We start from the raw sequence: 15,072 nt of genomic DNA, 5'->3' as shown, positions 1-15,072 counted from the left end.
TGCTTGACCATGCCCTCCAGCTGAGGACCGAACACCTTTGAACCCTCAAAAGGCAAATTAAGGAGAACCGACTTCTGGGAAGAGTCCGCCTTCCAGGAACGCATCCAAATATGACGACGGGCAGCAATGGACGCACCAGAAGCAGCGTCCGCCGCCCCCAAATTGTCGAACAAAATGTCCTACAGGTAACGCACCTGCAACTCCATCAAAGACAGAAGAGGTGTGGCATCCTCGCCGTCATTCAGCAGAACAGGCAGAGACTTAAGGAGCGACTGAACCATATAGTTGGAATATGCAGTCGCCCGGACAGAGAAATTAGAAGCAGCATAGGAACGCTTCACCGCCCCTTCAACACGCTTATCCACAGCGTCCGCAGGAAGGGCGTCCTCAGAAACAACCAAACCCTGAGAGGAAAGGCCAGCCATTAAATTGTCCACTTTCACAGCCTGAGGGAACTCATCAGCAAAACCCTCAAGAGGGTAACGTCTGGACAGGAAACGAGGAAAAGAAGACTTGTTCACCTCCTTCCATTCGTGAGACAGCACATTGCGCACTGCACCATGCAAGGGCAAAGAATCCGGAGCAGGCTGGACATACTGCGTAAAAAAGTCAACATCAACAACAGCATCCGCAGGAGGAGAAAAACCCAAGTTGGACCTCACATGGGCAAACAGTTCAGTGAGCTCAGCACCCTGAACAAAACGACCACGGACACCCTCATCCTCATCAGGACCAAAGTCTTCCACAGGATCAGCCTGCGCATCCAAAGAAACACGAGGCACCTTGGGAGGAGGCCCAGCCGCGTCCCTAGCCAGGAAAGCAGCAGCCACAGCCTCATTAATAATGAGGCGCAGGGCATCCAGAGGGGCCGCAGAAGAAGAAGCATCCGAATCCATTGCGAAAGCAAAAAGTCCAAACAACACTTCCAACAGGCATAAACAAGGACAAAAAACATCCCAACAAGGACCCCAGATATAGCCGAAGACCCGAACACCTGTGGGAGGAGAAAAAAACTGGGCCGGTATAAGAAGCCCAGCCAGCCGCCAAAATCGCCCCCTTAAAGGATGCCGGACACCAAACTCCTTAGAAAAGCCCCTGCCCGCTAGAGCAGGGCGAAAAACGGACCAGAGAATGCCCAGGAACGGCGGCTGGAGCAGGCCAACCCAAGCCAGGTGAGCACCAGTAAGCACAATCAACAGAAACGGCCGCTAACGCGAGCCGCGTGTAAAATAGTGCCCCCAAAACAGAGTCGGCCGCGAACGCGAGCCGCGTGAAACAAAGAAGTCCCAAAACGGAGCCAGCGCGGGGGAAACAGCAGCGCATAAAGCACAGGCGGCCGCTGGAGCAGGCCGCCGCAAATACAAAATAAAACATCATGGAGACTCATCAGAACACAGGAAGACTCCAAACAGCTTAGCCAGGAACGTGGTCGTAGACTGCAGAATGAAAAAAACAGGATGATTCTTCTGGCACTTCCCCCTTTGTAGTCACGTGATGGTGACATCATCCTAGGGGGAAGTGCCAACAACTCAGCTAGGTAGGGGTTCTGTAGAGCAGACTAGCTGCTCACTTCAACAGGAATGGGACGGGGAGACAGGACGAGGAAGTAATGGAAGGATTACCACTGCCTGTTATTAAGACAGGCAGTTGTGCATACAAAGGAGGGCTTGGGCGGAAAGTGTAGCCGGAAGGGTGGTATATATTATATGGGGCGGTAGGGTTAGTAAGTGATAAAGGTACGGGCTGGAAGGAGCATAGGACATACCAATGGCAGCATGAGTCTAGTGCCCGGTCCGTGGGTTCATCAGAATCCGATGATGGGAAGCCTGAAAGGGGGGGGGAAATTAAAGGGAACCATGAGGACATGGGGTGGGGTTGGGAGAAAATGGGAAACAATGGGAGGCAAGAAGGCTACGGACTTACCAACGCTGGTGGGGTGTCCAGTCGGCAGGGAAGGCGACCGGTCAGTTGATCCGGAGATGGACCTGTGCAGACGATCCAGTAAATGGATCGAAACGCCGTCGACCGTCCAGCGCGAACATAGGCGCCCCAAATGGTTCCTAAAACAATACCTGCATTAGCATATCAAAGTCAAATTCAAACAAATGAGGAACCATTCTGTGTGTCTTTTATTCACTGTATATATTAATCACCAGTCACCTGCGCCGCTGATTATTGTCACTTGTGTTGCTACCGTGCCGCTCACTCACTCGCACTGAGCACCAAGTACAATTTGGGTTATCCTTAATTGTGTTACATTGCCCTTTGCAGTGCTGTAATAACTGCAAAATCATTTATTTTATTTTGTGTTTCTTTCCCTTTAACTCCTAATATAAATATGATGCCACGCGCACATAAGTGAAATACCAAAATCTCCTTTCAATAATGTTTTATACATATCTTTACTAATTATCTCCAAGTTATACCAGTTGGGATACCATATGTTAATTGCATACTCTCTACCCCAATCCCAACGTGGTTGAAGGGTTTACTCCTGTTGTTTTCACACCATTTACAATGTGACGCATCTAGGGAGATGCGTCACGTTGTCCAGCCCTGCGTCACATTTTACCTGTATCAGGTATAATGTATGCAGGGTGCGAATTCCCAGGCAAAAAAAGCCACCTAGAAATGACGCAGTGAAATCTACAAGATTTCACTAAGCCACTTCCAGGACGCCACTGCGTCAAAACCTTACACCTGCTTGGAGCAGGCATAAGGAGTGATGCAGCACCATGAGGATCACTACCCCATGCATTGCTGGAGTTGCGTTGAGCTAGCGACACGTCTCCAGCAATGCCTGACTTTTGCACCAACAGATGCGTCAGATATGGTGCATCCATGGTGGCGCCAAGGGTTTCTCAGGGTGGCACAGGAAAAGTGACGCATCTCTTCAGAAGCGTCACTTTCTTGTAAATCTGCCCCTTAGTGCGAAGGGGGACTCTAAATAAGGACTACATTACTGGGTAAATGCTATAGGTGGAAACTAGAAGTAAAAAAAAATAAGTTTCATGAGTTCTAAGACAAATCTAAATATGGGCAGGTATTTATGGTATCAAAGTTTTCTAAAATGAACTGCAAGCCAAGAAATAAACCGTGACTTCCTAAAGGAATTTCTAGTCTTTCAAGGTCGTCCTATTTAAATCGTTTTGCTCTTTCATCGTGGTATTTCTGTTCAGTAAGAGGCCGACTTCTTTTACTCTAAATGTCGTGCAAAATCTGCAAGTATAATATTTTGTAAAAACATGAGAAAAATGTCATGCCTTCAAAAGTAATTTTAACGTGCAGCAGCCCCTAACAGAAAAATCCGTACCTTGTGATTGAACACAGTTGAAACAATTTCTCATGCATGAGGCGCACAATACCTGTCAGCCATGCGCTTCCACTTGAAAAGAAGATCTGTCGGCCGCTCATCAATAGGCAAGTTCAATCGCTGTTTGAAATATTTTATGATGCCTTGTTCTTCCAAAAGCACGGGAACCCGGTATGTAGAGGTAACATCATGGACAAAAATTACCTGACAAATGAGCACAAATGCAAAAATGTACACGTCAGTAGTCAATTGTATGCCTGGTGGTCGACGAGAAAATAATAAAATACAATTTCGCTGCTTTAAGACCCAGTAGTGCAGCCAGATCGTCATGGGCTATAGTCGGCGGAAGGAGATGGCCCCCCGTGGCTGCTGTTTAACTATTTAAAAAATATATATATATGTGTGTGTGTGTGTATATATATATATATATATATATATATATATATATATATATATATATATATATATATATATATATATAGAGAGAGAGAGAGAGAGAGAGAGAGAGAGAGAGAGAGAGAGAGAGAGAGAGAGAGAGAGAGAGAGAGAGAGAGAGAGAGAGAGAGAGAGAGATACTTAATCAATATTTCAAAACAATATTCTGAATTTTTTTCATTCGGACATCAGCAAAATATTGATAGGCTGCCTCACGCAAAGACTTAAAAGTCTTAAGTGCCATATTTAATTAAGCTGAAGGTGCTTTGATACATTTTGGAGTTTTAATATCGCAAATTACCCTGCCTAATATTTTTTTGTCGTTTTTACTAAAGCTCCTTATGGTCAGCAACAAATACTCTGCGTCTTTAACACATCTAGAAACATAAGCTAAAAGCAGTGAAACGGATGTGACCCAATGTGACCTCAATTGGCTACACAATTCGGCAGCAGAAAACCACATGCCGCAAAGTCACTGAAGTATCTCCCTACCCGGAAGCTGATGCAGTAAGTGGGTCTCCGAGGCCGACGCTGGTCACCTGGGCTCAGACCAGTTAGGGGTGCAAAGCTTATAGATGCAGATCGGCCAGAGGTGAGAGGAGTGAGAAGTAAAGGCGGCCTTGAGTGCAGAAATGCAAAAATACTGGAGTCTGGGAAAAGAGTGGGAGCAGTGGATAGTGAAAAGGATTGTGGGTTATTCTGAGTGCATCGTAGATGGCAATATAGGGCAGCTGATGGCATGGGGTAGAAAGCCTGTGAGGCAGGCATCACCTCGTGACAGTGGGGAGATGGGGCAGTCGAGCATGCCGGGGAGTGAAAAAAGCAACATAGAGATGTGAGAGATGGAGCACAGAGGAGAGGGCCGGGCAGGGTAAGCAGTGGGACTGACAGACAGCTAGGATACAGGGGAGTGAGTGATTAGGGAATTTGATTGTGAGGCAGTAGAATTCCGGAAAAAGAGGGGTTCAGGACAGAAAATATGTAGGTCAGTGGAGGATGTGGGAAGAGAGGATGTGGGACAGTGGTTGATGCAGGAAAGTCGAGCACGAGGGAAATAGAAAGAAATTAGTGTTCTGGGGGTGGGATGATTAGGCATTTCGAGCAGGCATTTCTACAATATAGGCTCAACAAACTGGAATCAGGGGCACCAAGGCGATTGGGGAAACACAAAATATATCTTTTTAGCTATGCCAGGATTGCATGTTCAAAGACAACATCATTGTGATTATACTGTCACATGTGCTGCTCACTGCTGCCTACTTACAAAAGTGGAGAAGCCCTGCTGTGTTCCTCCTATCAGGGGTGGAGCTTAGTCAATGAGATTCAGGGGGTGTGAATCTCAAATTTCCCAACAAAAAAAACAGTGGCCACAGGGCGAACATGTGAGGTGACGAAGGTTCGGGATAGACTGTTTCCATGATGAGCTGGGTCAGTAGTGATTTGCATTAGGGGGCCTCTGGGCCTGAGTTACAGTTTGGCCGACAGCTAATATGTTGCGATGGATTACCCTGTCCACCAAACTCAAGGTCTGTGTGCAAGATCATGAGTTTGGAGGACCGCAAGTTTTACGCCATGGGAGTACAATTTAATGTCACCATAAAACTTCCTTTGACGGCTGGAGTAGGTGGTATCAGAAGTAAGTCATTCTACTGCACATCCTTCTTAGAATGGACAGTCCGATTACTTTTTTTTTTTTACTGTCACCGTCAGGAACATCTTGGCTGTGTTTTTTTATTTTTCAAAAACAAACTTACACTTTGGGAGTTTGGTTTTAAGAAATAAAAAAAAGGAAAAATGTGACTGCCAGCTGTCATGTTTGATGAAGCTTTCCTTTACACTTTTCCTATATTGACAGGAACTAGTATGCCAGCAGTTGCTGCCTTTTAGAACTGGGGTTCTCTCATTGGCAGAGCTAGGTACCTTTATCCAAGTAGGGACCCTTTTTTTAGGCAGGGTAAGGGGGATATACACTCAAGGTAACCCCCGCTCACCCCCTTGGTAGGCTGGAACGAGCAGACAGGCATATCCCAAAGGCAATGCATAAAGTATTTGTACTCAAAAAAACACAGTAATACCGTGATAACACCACAAATAGACACCACACCAGTTTAAAAAAAAAAAATCTTTATCTAAACTCAACAAGACCAAAATGACAAAAATCCAGCACGCATGTAGTAAAATAGCACTTCAAAACAGTTATTTGCAAAATAAAGCTTGTAGAAAACAATTAGCTCCACCTGAGGCTATTACGACGTTGTGACAGTAATAACTCCAAAGTACGGCACCGACAGTGAGGTGCATGGCATCGGGCACAGAGTAACACGGACTCCCAAACAACCAGTACCTTGGAAAACGAAGTGTATGACAATGCACAGCGCCGTGGAGGTGAGGGGTCGGTGCCGAGGTCGAGGCTGGCTCCCGGCTGCCACGGGGAGGCGAGGCGTAGTGTTTGTGAGGAGGCAACATGTCAAATCCAGGACAGGGGAAGTCGGGTGCGTCAGCGGTGAGACGTCAGTTTCAGGGAGGCAAAGCGAAGTCGGCAAGTTCATGGAGTCACTCTCTCAAGCTATCAGCACCACGATAACAGGATGCAGGCGCTGGCCATGATGAAGTCGGTGCCAGTGCTGGCATCGGAAATGCGATAACTGCAGACATTGGCAGGCGTCAGAACTGCTGTGCAGGAGGGTCTGTGCATCGTGTACTTCAAGAGTGGTGCCCCTGGCCTCGGTGCAAGTCGCGGTGTCACAGCTGCATCACTGTCAACGGTGAAGATTGCTTTTCCTGTTTCTCTTAGGTTTCTTCCAGCTTCCAACAGCAGGAACAACCTCCAGAGGCCCAAACTGGAACAGGCACCTACTGGCAGGTCAGAACTCTCAGCAATAAAGTTCAGGGGAGCTGGGGGTGAAGCCTTTGTATTCCTGAGACTTCAGAATAGGAGGCCAGCAGTCACAAGCCCTTGGAGATCCTTCTTCAAGCAGGTTTCTCAACAACGTTCCAGTTTTTGTCCTTACCTTGGCAGAAGCAGCAACTGGCAGCAACTGCATGCCAAATCCACACAGAACACACCAAAGGGGCAGTACTCCTACTCACAGCTGTCCGGCTCTTCTCCTTGGCAAAGGTTTCTCTTGAGTCCAGAAGTGACATAAAGTTCTTGGGATTAAGGTCCACTACATATACCCCCATTTGTCTTTGCTCTTTTTTGTGCCCGGGTCTCTGAGCCCAGTCCAAACCAGTTCTGCACTCACTGTTACAGAATGACCACAGGAACACTTCAATCCCCCAGTGGCTGTCTACAGTGAATGCACATCTCCAGCCCCTGTCACTCCAAAACCAGAGAGTCAATCCAGAAACAGGCAGAGGCACACAGAATGGTTAAACAAGAAAATGCATACTTTTTAAAAGTGACATTTTCAAACACACAATTTAAAAAACAGCTTTACTAAAATATGTGTTATTAAATTCTGAGTTAAGAGAGCCTACACTTTATTCCTCTAGCTATACTTGTAAGAGGTTACACAGTATCCCCTATGTTATCCTATGGGACAGATAGCCTTTCAATAGTGAAAAACGAAATTGCCAGTATTTCACTATCAGGACTTGTCACACACACAAGTACATGTCCTACCTTTCACAAACACTGCACCCTGCCCATGGGGGTACCTTGGGCCTACTGGAGGCGTGTTTTACATGTAAGAAAAGGAAGGTTAGGGCCTGCCGGTGGATGCACTTGCCGGATCCACATGGCAGTTCAAACTGCGGCAGACACTGCAGTGGCAGGTCTGAGTTACATTTGCAGGGTTACTTATGAGGGTGGCACAATCAGTGCTGCAGGTCCACTGATCTGGAAACAACACAGGGTCGTGACTCCGAACCAGTAAGGCTGAGTCCAAATTACCTAAACAACAACACAACTGCCAGTACTGGATATATTTTTAATGATTTTTAGAATAACCCCTATGGGCAAAACATAAGGGTCCGGATTTTTATTTTGTAGATTGTTGGTCCTGAGGAGAAATCCACATTGGGGATTTCGAAACGCGTCGACCTGTTCTTTTGGGTCCTTGTGTCAAAACCAAAATTAATATACAAATAGTGTTTATTAAATAGGATCATTACTAATGCATAGGTGCCCAGTATATTGATTATTATTTGTATTCATTGCCTATAAACCTATATCCAGCTATATTGTTTGACACTAGGCCCCTAGTATTTTTTACGTTGTAGTATGATTGTAGATGGATGAATGTGTTTGGCCAAAGTGAAAGTGTGGATGTGTTGTAAATATTGTATAAACTGTTTTGTATAAGTACATTGTCATTATAATGTTTTTCTATTCTTTTTGTATATACACATGAAAATCATCTTGTTTATGAAAATAATTGTTTCTACTAGTGCTAAAACAAATGAATAAACTAGTGATGCAAATAAAAATCTGGACCCTTATGTTTTGCCCATAGGGGTTATTCTAAAAATCATTTAAAATATATCCAGTACTGGCAGTTGTGTTGTTGTTTAGGCAGGTCCACTGATAGCATTTGCTGTACAGGCCCTGGCACACTCAGTGCACTTTACTAGGAACCTACCAGTAAATCAAATATGCCAATCAGGGAGAACCAATTGTAATAGTAATTTACACAGGGAGCACTTTCACTTTGACACTGATCAGCAGTGGCAAAGTGCCCAAAGTATCTAAGACAGCAAAAACGAAATCCAGCGCAGCATCAAAAATACTGGAGATAGAGGAAAAAAGTCAGGTGAAAGTACGCCAAAGATGCCAAGTCTAACTTTGACAATGTATAGAGATGTGTGCTGGGCTGGCGGACATCTCCAAATTTGGCGGACAGAGTAAAAGCAGTAAAGTTAGCTGTTTTTTCATCTATCTGCTAAATCCTAAATCAGGCCCTCTGTCTAGAATGTTCAGTGGGTGCAAAACAATGATTTGGAATGCGAGTAGTTCGATTATTTGCAAGCATTTGTTCCATCACCTTTTAGGTGCTTGATTGGCAGTAGTATGCCTGGAAACCAGAGATTGAGGTAGCTTTCTAAGACTACTACTGCCAATGTTTTTGAATTCTAATAAGTAGTAGATTTGTATCCTTTGAAGGATAACTTCTATAGTGCAGATGTGCTACTTTTTTGGTAATATACTGATTTTTGGTAACCAGCCAATTAGAGCATATTTACAAAGAAGTGGTGATAAATAGAACACCTGAAAAAAAGCAAAATTGCATCATATTTTCAAACAAATTGCACAATTCTACTGCTTCCATGCGCTTGTGTACTTTGGGCTGCCTTGGGCTAATGTGTACACCCTTATGGCATGGTGCAAAGGTATCTATATTATGGTTAGGATTGTTTTGTGCAGGAAGGTCACAAAAACCAATACTACTTGTATATGTATTAATCTGCATCCTACCCAACGAAAGTAACTGGTTGGGGTGTCGGAACTCTGTCTGCACACGGACGACGACTTGCCTGGCTCCTGGCTCCTTACCCGCTTCCTGTTGCTGCTCGAAACCCCTCACGGCCTACATCCACATCGAGACCGGGGGCTGATGTTGGTGCGTAATCCGACATCCCTGACTCCCGGCACCTTCCTTGCTACCGGCTGCCATATGGGACCCCTCGAGGCCTGACTTTGTGCAGAGACCAGGGATTGATGCAGAGGTAACGTCCGGAGGCAGGCGCAGGCCCAGCGGTGCTCCCTGATAAAGTGCGCCCTGGGCTCCTGGGCTCCCCTACAAGCATAGCCATTTACCCTCCGGGACCTCCCAAAGGTCCGCTGAAGATTTGGCTGTGTATCTGGACCCCATGAGGTGTGTAGAGCGGGGAGACTCCATTGACTGGGGGGACGCTCCTTTAACTGCTGGTTACCTGATTCTGGGAAGGACATTGGCAAAAGGGCACTCTTCTTCGGATTTCCACACCGCCTCATCGCCGCCACCCTTGAGACCGTCCCGCTGGTGAAGACGCGGGCGGTCTCTGACTACAAGTCCCGGCATCCCTTTCCCGCGGCGTCATCTACAAGCCGCAGCACAGGACGATCGCCTTTCATAGCCAGGAATAGGCAGGGCAGGGCCATCCCCCTTCAACTTGGACGTTCAGCCATCCCACGGAGTCGGTTAGTGACATTTTGTTTATAGACTTTAATTGACATTTATCTAGTAATTTATTGTTTTGTGTTAGTAATGGCCGCTAAACAAAATTTCGCTGGGTCAAAAGTGTGGGGGGGGGGGGGGGTGGGGTGACAGGCACGTTAGATGCTTTTCTGTCAAGGGCTGAATCAGTTCTCCAGCATGAAATCCAATTAACAGAGAAAAGATTGTCATTGGGGTCCTATGTGGGTCAAAAAAGATCATCTTTGGGGGCCATTAGTACAGTGAAAGCACCAGTAGCTGCCCCGCAAACTAATTTGACCTCTAGCATAGAGACAGGTCCCCCAGAGGTGGCGAGCCCCAATGTTTTGGACACTACCCCCTCCCGAAATTTGAGTCCCTGTGGGGTTATGGTGGGTGCTTCTCAAGTGCTTGATCTAGACTCCCCCGTTGTTTCCGTTTCACCCCAAGCACCTTCTATGAGTGTAACGTGGCTAGACGGAGGGGACCGGGTTACTAGATCTAAAAGATCTGCTAAAGCAAACGAGGGGGTGGGAGGTAAAATCAAATTGGGGTCTGGCATTAACAAAGAGGGAGGAACTAGGGAACAACCCGCTAAGCGCCCTAGGGGTGGGGCAGCATCAAGGTCTAAGGCAAACATTAAAGCTAAATCTAAACACCAAACCCCAGGGACAAGTGGGGAGTCATCCTTGAGACCGGACAATGGGGCCTCTTTTGTTGCTAATTCTGATACGCCGCTGCTGGGGGACCATGGAGGAAACCCGGACTACTGGAATGTCTAGAGACCCTAATTACTGTTCTTTTAGCACCCTTTTGGAATAAATTAGAGGCAATTGAGGAAAAATGATCTCACCTCTCACAAGGTGTTCAAACAACGGCTTTCCCAGAGGTGTCTAGGGCTCATAGTAACATTGAAGGGGGGTTTGGGCCCGGTGGTGCCTCTAAGGCCACATTCGAGTGGCTCTGCTGGAACAGGAACATGGCGTGTGGGGTGGTGGAAAATCGCCCTGGCAATATCTGCACACACAGTTTGCCTGTGCCGTCTACGTCGTCAGACCCAGGGGGGCCAATCTCACAATTTTGTTCAGGTCTCCAAGGGTTAGGTGGGCAGGAAAATACAGTTCGATTGGGTGATCAGACTCTGTCTATGCCTGAGGCTCCACAAAGGGTCTTAATGGCTGAACCAGCCCAACATGAAGATGGTCGTAGCCCATTAAATCATGTGGCTACAAAGCCAGCACGGGATATTCTTAATCTGCCACCGGCGGCTTGTCCTCTTGTGGTGGTTTTGGCTGGCGTTCCATCGCTGAGACCTGATCAGCCCGAATCCTGGTCCCAACTGAGGAACAAAACCGTTGACTGGCTCTCTAGACATACAGGCTTTAGACCAGCTATGATTAGTACATCTTAATGGTGCGTAGAGTAGCATGGGTGGGTCAGTCTCCAAAGAACATAGGGGGGACTGTGTGGTTGTCAACTTTCGAAGCCCAGCACTTGCTCAAATGATCTTAAAGAGCGAAGATCAATGTTCTCCATCTGCAACTTCTGTGTGGGCTCTGCCGCTCGGTTACTTTTACAAACCCCCACTGAGAACCCCGAGGGAGATAGCCTCATTATCCGGACTGTAAATAGGTTTGAGGCCTTGTCTGGGTCTAGACACTCAAGACAGACTGATTTCTGCAAATACAGTCATAGCAGATTCTTTAAATACATGGAAAGGGGCGGATGAAGTGGTACCAGTCTCTGTGCCCAATCTCCCAACGGTAATTACCCACTTGGCCATAGAGCCTTGTCCCACCTCATCTAGCTCCCCTAATTTTAATATTAATTCCACTTGGTGTTCACCCACTGGAGCTTTTTTAAAAGTTCTATTGTGGAATATAGCTGGGCTTAGGGCCAAAAGGGGAGACAGTAACTTGGAGCAGTTTCTTGCTAGCTTCCACATTATAGCCTTACAGGAAACACAGGATCCTAAGGAATCGTATTTTGTGGATGGATTTTTAACGTTTTGTATACATGCCATACCGTCCCTTATGGAAAGAGCTAGTGGGGGGCTTTTGCTGTTACTGAATCTTAAATTATCATATAGGGACAAGCAAATAGACTCTTGCTCTCCCAATAGTCTGGCTGTCGAATTAACAGGGAAGAATGTCCTGACCCTATTAGTGGTCAATTTTTATAATTCATTGACTAGAAGTGATGATTTAGAGCACCTAAGATCGTTAACTGCCCTCTTGGCCGATTATGAATTAAACGCTGATACTTATTTCTATATAATAGTCCTGGGAGATTTTAATATTCATGTTTGTTCCCTTAATTGTTTTTTAAAAATTGATGAGGAGATATGAATCTGACTATGGTGGCAGAGCGTACAGTATATGCTATTCGGGGTAGCCCCCGTAAATGGACAAAGATTTGGACAGTCTGGAATACATACCGAGGGGATATATGTGACCCACTTCCAGAACCTGACAGTGATAGTTCAGATGAAGATTAATAGGGTGGGAGGTATGCAGAGGATAGTATCAAGGACAGGACTGTTGCATCGTTACATAATGTATAGCAGGTATAAACTGGACATGGCTGTAAACTTCCATATGCTGATTGTACTATATTATTCTCCATGTATTGTCATCATTGCCGATTTGTTAATAATGTTAATAAAAACATTTTTAAAAAAAATTGATGAGGAGAATGGCCCGTCGGGCTAACGCACTTTGAACATACTCCTTCTGGGACTTTTCTAGAGAGTCTTTTATCAAACCACAATTTGATCTGCGCATCAAAGTTGGACACGTCTCCCCCATACCTACATTTACTAGACAGGGCTATCATAGCATCATTGACTTTATCTTAGTCTCTGGATCTCTGACGGACTTGCAAGGTGAACTCGGTGTGACAGACATTTGCCTAAGTGATCATAATCCACTCACTAAATATTAATATTTTGGTAACTGATGAATCTAGACCTATGGCTCATGTAACTAACTCCAATATTGCCCCAAAAGATCAATCCCGTAGGCTAAGGTGGGAATGAATTACCCCTGACAGTTTTATAGAAAACCTAACTACTGTGTGTGAAGAGGAGTTTGGAATTTGTACAGATCAGGATTCCAATCCATCATTAGTCCTAGGTGCGTTTGATCAAATTGTATGGAAAGTGGCAGCTAACTTCACAGTGCCTTGCAAACCTAGGCCTATAAAACTTAAAAAATGGTTTGATGACACCTGCTTGTGTGCCCACAAAGCTCTGATGGAGGAGCTGGAGGGGAAACTCAGACCTGCCAAGAGGGTGAAGTTTGTTAGGAGGGCCTATAAAGTTGCAATAGAAGATAGAAAGAAGCAACTAAGAGAGAAGGCCTGGGACGAGCTCACTGAAGCTAGTGTTTTGTCAAACAGTTCAAAATTTTGGAGCCTGGTTAATAGTCCCAAATTTAATGAGACATCTAACATTGTTATAGATTGTCATATCCCCCCTGAGAAGTGGGTTCAATACTTTGGGGGCATCTACAGTGATGTGAATCAAGGTATTTTGCCCTGGAAAGCTGAAAGTGGCTGTGTTTTAAATCCTTTGATTTTCACTGTGGAGGAAGTCACTGAGGCGATTGTGTCAACATCAGGGGGGAAAGCCCCGGGGCATGATGGTGTTCCGGCTGATCTCTATAGAGCAGATCCTATTTTTTGGGCCAAAATTTTAACCCATGTTTTTAACGCTGCATGCCAAGCTAGCTTTCCCCTCTCTTGGGCCTAAGCAGTTATAGTTCCTATTTTTAAAAAGGGAACCAGAGATAAACTGGCATGTTATAGGCCGATTTCACTTCTGGACTCTGCGGCCAAAATCATGGGGAAAGTTGTCCTTGCCCGCCTAACGGATTGGTTAGGTCAACACTGTATTATCTCAGATCTTCAATATGGTTTTAGACAGGGTAAAGGCACACGTCCGCACTTTGCCGCGCCCAGCAGCCAGAAACTCTGTTCAAAACTCTGCTAACCCTGTAAGTAACATTAATCGTACGAGTTATACTGCTACAGAGTTACTGCGTCTTAGACACCGACCGTCCTTTCAATGTAAAAGATGTGTTCTCCTCATGCATGGTTTTAAATGTTCTAGCTATGGATTCTTGCTAGGAAGGATGCTTAATAGCAAGTTAAGGTCGGAAGCAAGCCTCCAGACAAGAATAAGTTTTAAAACACCGACTCCTGCTCACCACGGTTTCCGTTTCTGGAGCATTTTTAATTGTAGATCCCTCCCCAAACACAAAAATCACATCTTTGATTTTCTTGATTCAGAGAAACCTGATGCTGTGTTTCTCACTGAAACTTGGCTGCAAGTCAGTTCTGGACCTGATGTCCTCCCCCTGGCCCTTCCCCTGGCTTTGTCATAGTTAGAAAAGACAGAGAAACAGGGAAAGGAGGTGGCATTGCAGTAATTTTTAAGGCTATTTATAGCTGTAAATTTGAAGCTCTGCCCCTCCAGGGATGTGAAGCTGCTCAGTTCAAACTTGCAGTTAATCTCCAGCTGACCCTATCTGGCCTTCTGATATATCGCCCCCCGGGAAATCCAGGCACATGGGCAGCTTCCTTTTCTGATGCCATTGCCCCCCTCCTGCTAAAAGCTGCGAATGTTACCATTCTTGGGAATCTTAATTTACATCTTGAAAATTCCCAATGCAACATCAGTAAAAAAATTCTGTCCGACTTAGAGGCCCTCAACATCTTTTTATGTAATTCGGGACCCACACATGCGGCAGGCCATCTCCTTGATCCTGTTCTCTCTAATCTCTCTTTTTTTTTGTAGTTTTTCGGCTCTTCCTCTGGAATGGTCTGACCATTTTGCCGTCCAATGTCATTTGATGATTTCCGGGGATAAGAACAGGGTCTGCTTAGACTCGCATGAGAGTCTTAGACGCTGGGGCACACTCAATGTTGAGGCTTTTAACACTCTTTAATTTAAGAACCTGCCGGACACTAGCTTGCCATTGTCCTTACTTGATTCCGCTACCTCAGACTGGCTTACTGATGCTGTTAACACTTCCTTACCTCTTGTGTCCAAATACTTCATGCCCCACCGTCCCCATGGTTCTCGGAAAATCTAAAAGCTATGAAATCTAAATGTAAAGTCCTTGAGAGGAAATGGAGGAAATCTTACTCTTCTGTCTGTAGAACTGATTATAACAGTTCCCTTAAAGAATATCACAAGTTGTGCAA

At 45.6% G+C, this 15,072-nt stretch overlaps 1 protein-coding gene across 2 annotated transcripts in view; it reads right to left on the bottom strand.

Moving 5' to 3' along the window:
* The window catches only part of CTPS2 (CTP synthase 2), a 1,454,337-nt gene that overhangs the window by 1,014,776 nt on the left and 424,489 nt on the right, over positions 1–15,072 (bottom strand). For both annotated transcript variants that reach the window (XM_086934328.1, XM_086934329.1), the window contains exon 8: positions 3,366–3,517. In XM_086934328.1, coding sequence (XP_086790454.1) covers positions 3,366–3,517 — 152 coding nt within the window. The remainder of the gene's footprint in view (positions 1–3,365; positions 3,518–15,072) is intronic.

The sequence above is a fragment of the Lissotriton vulgaris genome, chromosome 8, assembly GCF_964263255.1.
Source record: "Lissotriton vulgaris chromosome 8, aLisVul1.2, whole genome shotgun sequence".
Taxonomy (NCBI): Eukaryota; Metazoa; Chordata; class Amphibia; order Caudata; family Salamandridae; genus Lissotriton; species Lissotriton vulgaris.
The sequence above is the reverse complement of the archived record's forward strand: the minus strand, read 5'-3'. Positions and strand labels throughout refer to the sequence as shown.